Source organism: Buceros rhinoceros, unplaced genomic scaffold (genome assembly GCF_000710305.1).
Source record: "Buceros rhinoceros silvestris isolate BGI_N320 unplaced genomic scaffold, ASM71030v1 scaffold39141, whole genome shotgun sequence".
Taxonomy (NCBI): Eukaryota; Metazoa; Chordata; class Aves; order Bucerotiformes; family Bucerotidae; genus Buceros; species Buceros rhinoceros.
In genome coordinates, this window is record NW_010394337.1 from 1 (window position 1) to 7,172 (window position 7,172).

At 42.7% G+C, this 7,172-nt stretch overlaps 1 protein-coding gene across 1 annotated transcript; it reads left to right on the plus strand.

Annotated features, from left to right (window-relative positions):
* The first annotated feature begins 539 nt into the window (after window positions 1-539).
* Window positions 540-2,785, plus strand: BLOC1S2 (biogenesis of lysosomal organelles complex-1, subunit 2). Its single transcript, XM_010145199.1, has 4 exons — window positions 540-648; window positions 1,502-1,621; window positions 2,117-2,221; window positions 2,757-2,785. The coding sequence occupies exons 1-4, from the start codon at window positions 606-608 to the stop codon at window positions 2,783-2,785; spliced, it is 297 nt and encodes a 98-aa protein (XP_010143501.1). The 5' UTR covers window positions 540-605.
* Window positions 2,786-7,172: the final 4,387 nt, after the last annotated feature.

Consider the following 7,172-nt stretch of genomic DNA (forward strand, 5'->3'; position numbering starts at 1 on the left):
AACGCTGCCGTCAGAGGAAAGAGCAGCTTGCCGGGTCGAGGAAGAAGTGCTGCGAAGGGCAGGACGAGGGCAGGTTGTGGTAGAAATGGGTTTAGTTGAGAAAAACGGTCATTATCGCTTTCCACAGGTGGGGATCTGTTTTAGCCCCCCCGAAACGGACCGGGATGCTGTGCTTCTAATCTGAATCAGTGGCTAGAAATAAACATCAGTAGCATTGTACACAAAGTCACTCAGAAGTTCTCCCCAAATTCTTGACGTCTAAGCACGGGGGGGGCGGGGGGCTGATATTTGCAAGTGCGGTCGGGCCAGGTACCTGTCCCTGAAATGCTCCCTAAAGGTATTATTTTGAAATAAGCTTGATGGTACTTTGGGGAAACTTGTTTAGGTTTATTACCCCTTAAAGTTGACAACGTATATGAAAAGTAGGTGTTGTCGATGGAAGGGGGGAAAAATGGGACCATTTAATCGTTATGGTGTGTTCCTGTACCTGCTGACTTTCCCCTAAACCTGTAATGTCTGTGTCCTGACTAGAGGATCCTGCTGTTGAAACAGCGGAGGAAGCTAAGGAGCCAGCGGAGGCAGACATCAATGAACTCTGTAAAGACATGTTCAACAAAATGGCCACTTATCTAACAGGTGAACTGACAGGTAAGGCACTGCAATACTGACCTGCAAGTAAGTTTTTGTTTCTTTTCGTTTTCTTTTAAAGAAATCTGTTGTGGAGTTTGTCTAAACTATACCAGTTAGGTCATACCTAGCAAGAATGAGAACTCAAGTCTGTTATGTTGCTAGACTACTAACAACTCCAAGATTAATCATATTAGAATATCACAAATATTTTTCAAAAGAATACAGTACAATATCAGCAACTTAACAGAAAACTCTTTTTAGTCTTGCAGAAGCTTGTACATGGAAACAAACAAACGAACAATCAAAAGGGGACTAGGTTAACAAGGACCAGAAGAGAAGCACAGCTGAGGGTGGAATGTGTGCAGCTGTTATGTTTCTGAGTGAGAGTAAGGATCATACACAAGTTTTCCAACATTCATGCCTTAGAATAAACTGTGTGCAACATTAACTGGAGCAAAGTACACTGCTCAAGTTAGTGGATTCCATAGGCTGTGATTTTGAAAGCACTGCACAGCACTACTGAGTGGCTGCGTGGTACAGATTGGCAGTCTGGATCTGTGCTATCAGTTTTGTAAATGTAGGTGTTTAACTGACACAATAAGAGTTGAACTGTGAAGTATTAGTAAATTTTTCTCTCAAAACAGAAAAAAATTGCAAATGAATAAATATTCATCAGTCCAGTAGATTTTTACAATTCACAAAATGTCGTCTCTCTCTCTCTGTAGAGCATTATACTAATACCTGTATCACCATCTAAACTATTCTTTGTTACATTTGGTTATTGATTCGAAATCTCTTGTCCTCTTGAAGCATCTTCACGCAATTCAAACTGCGGTAACTTTTAATTAAAACAAACTCTATTCTTTTTTAGCCACCAGCGAAGACTACAAACTCTTGGAAAACATGAATAAGCTGACTAGCTTGAAGTACCTAGAAATGAAAGATATTGCTATAAACATCAGTAGAAATCTAAAGGATTTAAATCAAAAATGTAAGTAAGTAAGCCAAATAAGGGAGAGCTATAAGGAACAGTACACTTGTTTGGGAAATAAAGCATCTCGGAGTCAGACAGTTCACAGCTCATTAGGTGCTGAAGGAGAGAAAATCACTGCAGTAGACATGCTGCTATACAATACCAGTCTTGTGTATTTCTTTACAGCCATAGACTATGTAGACTAGGGTAAGAGAAAACACATCTGAATTTATGTCCCGTTTTACCCCAAATTTTGCATCTGATTGGAAATAATTTTTCTTTTGATTCACATTGTTCCTTGTGTAGAGGCTAGCTGGTACTCTTAAACATTTCATACTTTCCTGGAACATGGCTGTCAGTATCACCACTTGATTTTGGGACAGGGGAAGGAAGGGGCTTTTAAATTGTTCTGTCTGAAACATGTCATGAGAAATTCTTGTGTTTCAAGTGTGAACTGTTTCTTGGAAGTGAATTACTGCGAACTGACAGATACGATTTTTCTTCTTTTTTAAGATGCTGCTCTTCAGCCCTATCTGGACCAAATCAACCTCATTGAGGAACAGGTTGCAGCTCTGGAGCAGGCGGCTTATAAATTGGATGCATATTCCAAAAAACTTGGTAACTATTGTCTTCTACTGTTACCACCTAGCAGTACAGTCATTTGCAAGGGCATTTAGAGATAAAGTAATCTCCTCTCTGTTTAACGAGCCTGAGCTGCAGAGTTGCCTGTGCTGCTTTTGAGCAACGAACACTGTATGTAAAGTGTTAAGTGTTGGAAAAGATTAACATAACAAGTTATATGCAGGTGAACTGGTACAGGTATTATTGAACTACTCACTTTTTAGTGAGGCTTGATTTCTCTTTTACGATACGCACTGACCCACATTTTAAAGACAGATATTTAATCCTGCAAGTAGAAGGATTCATAAAGTTCTACCAGGCAGCCAAGTCGCCTTGGCTTAAATTAATATTAGTTGTCTGACTTAAGTACCTGTAGTACAAAGACAATTCTGTTTGCCTAAGCACTTCAGTAAAAAATGATCCTGAGTGATATTGTACATTAACTTGAATTCTAAGATGTATAGCAGCTTACAGGATTCAAAGCTTTTACCTATTCAGTACTAAAATACTGTTATTTTTCCTTCTGCAGAAGCCAAGTACAAAAAACTGGAGAAACGATGAGATTATAACCGTCTTTAAGTCAGAGTTGGACTTTGAGTCAGACTGATTTCTGTTTAAGCTGCACAACAGCCGTTCAACATACGTCCGTATGTTGACAAGGATTTGGTTACAGCTAATATAAAGACTGATAACTTTTTCTATCTATCCAATACAGTTGGCTGAATTCAGGCTTAAGGCTGAATAATAATTTCCTCTTCTCAAGAGGTTCAATTGTTCTGCAGTGAAAAGTAGAAGCCTGTCCTTAATCCGTGTGTTGATACGGGCTATCTGTGTGTTACTCCTATGTCCCACATGAAGTCCTCTACCTAGAAAAAACCCTCCATAACCTACAAAGACATTTTCCCGTGGTAGCAACCTATTTTTTCCTTCATTGAATTCTGCATTGAGAAGATAACCAGGCCTTTGGAGTTACGAGTATGCTACTGGAAACACTTCATTTTGGTATCCATCTTTATCTGTTTGAAATAGAGAGACTAATTATTATCAATTTACAATAAAACAGCTTGCTGTGTTAGTCTCTCCAGTATCTCAAATTCCTGTTGGAAAGATTATGTAAGTGGCCTTTTTCTTTTTTCAAAGGATCTGTTAATAAAACTCCTTCCATCTACTGGAGATTGTAGAAGAGAACGTGTTTTAAACTCTGCATCAAGTGTTCCTGCAATTGTATTCTTTGACTCTCTGGACCTCAGATGGAATGGCAAGAAGTTTATCACATGCTTAGCTGGCTTAGCAGATCCTTTCTCTACAATGAATTTTGATGCTAATAGTTTTTGAAGAGGCATGTCCAGTACAAGAAGTTTCTTCTCTACCACACAAAGAGTGTTCCAAACTGCTAATTTAGCAGAGCCCTTCTTACTGAGCAGGTACTCCTACTCCAAGAGGTTTTTTGATACTTACTGACCCTGACTAGTTCAAGCTGACTTTTGAGTGAGTTGCAGTCAAGGATAGTACAAGTGCTGATGTAGGAAAGAAGTAGTTCAACTTCCTACAAGGCTATTGAGAAAAAACATCTAGCCAGGTGGCTATGTGATAAAGATCGTAATGCTTTCAGCCATTGTACCGCCACTGTGAATAGTCAAGATGGGCACTTCTGTACTGCTATTTAAAAGCAGTGAAGCAGATGACCTTTGAAAGCCTTCACCATCACTTTAAAAATCCTGGGTTTGAAACAGAAAATTCTATATGGGCTTGATGTAGGATTTGAGAGGGGGTTGAGTTTTCTTTGAAGAAAGGCATCTTTGGAATGGGTGTCTTTAAAGAACATGGTTAAGGCTTCCAGAGGTATCCAGCCGTTTGCTTCTGTCTTGCTTGTATCCCTAGTTAGCTCACTGATGACTTTTCTGCCTGTGAGCACAAATTAGACATTTTAGTATTGTTATCAAAGTATTGTTATCCAGCCCAACAGGAAGAGGTGCCAACAGATGAGTTACATTTTTGTGTTGGAGAAAATTATACCATGTAGAACAGATAGATTGCCATCTTCTCAGGAGTCACGGTGTGTTTGCAGTTCTGCTGGACAAGAGGATCTAGCCAGCCAGATCTAAAATCTCTGTGCCTCGAGACTGGCATTTGGATGACAGCATTAACTATCAGTGACCTGCTTCGTGGTCTCTGATACTGGGAAGTGGAACCACAGATGGACAATCTAAAAGTCCTGTTTCTCCAGTGTTTCATGTGGCTGTAGATTATTCAAGAGCTAGATGTGATTCAGCCAGACTCATGAGTGTTTTTTGTAGCACCATCCGTTCTCTTTGGCATGGTGGAAAAGAGTCACAAATGTTTGGTTGTCGATGTAAAAGCTGGAGAGTGCTGCTCGGACCTCCTTTGTTCCCTGGAAGAATGAGGATTTTCATTGTAGCATATGGCTACAATGTGGCTGGGAGCTTACTTCCGGATCCAGTGTAAGTCCCCTCCCTGGACCCTAACCCATCTCTAAAACCAGAAAAGTTACTGATTCATAGCAGACTGGAAGTGGTTCTGGATATATGGACATCATGTAGAGCTGACCAGCTGCTAAAGTGCTTACCAGGGCAGGTTCCAGGATTGAAACAAGACCACTGATCTTTCAGCCGAGTGATGTCTTTGATTCCCAACTCTTTCTGGGAAGATGGTGCTAGAGGCACAGAGTGGGTGCTGGCACACAAAGGGATCGTTCTCCATGTAGGGTTGCATCTGGCCCTGCACTCTGGCTAGGCCAAGATGAATGGACAACAGAGTTGTATCCCAAGGAATTACAGTGGAGAGCTGGCCATCTGCTGGCTAGAGAATTGTGGTCATCTCCGTGTGATAAGAATAATATCGATCTCTAAGTGCCAGTGACTTGTCCTATTGCATAGCAGCAAGCCAGGTAAGTGCTGCTCATGGCAGATAACCTGCAAATCGAGTATTGAACACAGCATGTAATGTAGCCTGGACATGCTCCATGCTCTAATGGCAGCACAATACCAATGTAGCTGCAAGTCTATTCCCTTGTCAGATGTGGACCATAAGCAGATGTGGACCATAAGCTGCCCTCAACGGCAGGCAGACTTCACTGATCCAAGCTGGATATATGGCAGCCCTGCTCTGTCTTAAGATGGGTCCCAGTCACCCTCCCTTTTACTTTGCACATATTGTCCACATTCCAGTCGAGGTGCCAAAACTCAGTTCCATAGTGAGAAGAATTAACTGTCACTGAGATCACAACAGCAGCCTTGCTGTGTAAATTCCTGAAGTGGACAAGGACAGCACAGCTCTCCTTTCTGCTTTGTGTCTACATCCTCTAGCGCTCCAAACGCCTTGGACCCACTAAGGCACCTTTTCACATGGAGACCACGGGGAGGCATGTAATAGTGAAGGTGTTTCAGGGCTGCTGGTCTTTCTTGAAAGAGGAGACAGTTACATGCCTTACCCTTCTTAAGCATGGTTTAATGTACCAAGCTCGTCCTGTGGCAGCAAGACTTTCCTTCCATGTGTGCCTGGAGCACGCTATGTTGCCAAAGGCAGGTCTGCACATGACAGCAGCCCAGTAGGAAGTTTTCCTAATGTGGGAGTTAGAGAAAAGGATAGTCAGAGTGTTTGGGCAGAAAAAGTTGCACTCAAGGATAGGCTAGCACTATCTTAAGTAAGAACACATTCTCGGGGTATGAGGACTAGAGTGCTCTGCTCAGCAGAGAACTGGAAATTTGTGATTAAGCAGATTGTGACTGTACAAAACACCACTCTGGAGTACATATATGCTGGGTCTAAGTCCTTATCAGCACTGCCCAGGGCTCCAAAGACATGTCTGAGAGCAAAGGATGCTGTCAGTGTCACAAATAAAATTGGAATGGCGACCTCTAAGACAGCATCCATGCCGCTGTTTTTAGCAAGTATTGCTCTTCACCCCTCAAGGCCAAGGGGATCAAGGGGACTGAGTGACAGTGGGTGGGTAAATACGGTCATGTGAAAATAAAACCCTCTTTCTTATTCCTTCCATAGTTAACCTGGCTTGGAGAACGCTCAGTCTGCATGGAGCTTCCTGGCCTGCCCCCTCCCACCTCTGCATAGTCAGAGGCCTGGTGACTGGTTTGTATGTTTATAGCAAGGCAAAGAGCAGCCTCAAGGACAGGTTTAAATGTGCTTCAGTGACACTCCAATTAGGACCAGGGTTTTCAGAACTGCTTGTGTAGCCATGTCCTGTCTTAATCCCAGGGGCATTTGATAGTTGCTTTGCTGAAGAGATCCACTCACCCCGCATGCACCCCAGCGTGCTGTCGGAACATCTAGGATCGGGACATAGAAAATGTCAAAGATAATATGGCCTTTGCTTTGTCTTCCCTTGTCAGGACTGCAGGAGGGCCACGGGGGGGCGGTGCTTCAGCACCGAAAATTCCGCAGGATGAAGCAGTAACGGCAAAGGACGGACCAGGTCTTGCTCCAGCTGAGAAAGTTCCTTTTCTGTGTGCAGAAAGTGTTTATTTTAAAACTACAAAGATTAAAACCTCAGGCACTCTGAAGATGGAAATCCATCTAGCTGTACATTGCCAGCAAGCGCTTAAGTGTTTCAGGTAAGAGAGCTAAGAAATAGCAAATTCGTTCACAAACTCTTGGATCTCCATCTCTAGGAAGCAGAAATGGGAAGAGGAGCTTATCCAACAAGTGTGTCTTTAATGCGAGGGAATTTTAGAGACTGACTACCTGGCTGGCTGGCTGATTATGTGGCAGTGGCATCCCAGGCCAGGAGCTGACAGATGTGTTCCCAGCTCTGCCTCTGAGTAACTGTTCTCCTCTGTGCCTGACGGCCCTCCGTGTGACGGGTGGAATCCAAATCACAGCAAGGATAGGAGAGTAGCACCTCAGAACAGACATAGCTAGATGTGTGTGAACTGTACAGTCTGAGAACAGAGGCACAACTTGGGTGCTGCTC

What these genes read in the sequence shown, in the direction of transcription:
- BLOC1S2 (XM_010145199.1), top strand. Translation starts at nt 606, where the DNA reads ATGTTCAACAAAATGGCCACTTATCTAACAGGTGAACTGACAG. An exon ending in AAAGGATTTAAATCAAAAAT is followed by an intron (nt 1,622 to 2,116) that starts GTAAGTAAGTAA and finishes TTCTTTTTTAAG; the next exon opens with ATGCTGCTCTTCAGCCCTAT. An exon ending in TGCATATTCCAAAAAACTTG is followed by an intron (nt 2,222 to 2,756) that starts GTAACTATTGTC and finishes CTTCTGCAGAAG; the next exon opens with CCAAGTACAAAAAACTGGAG.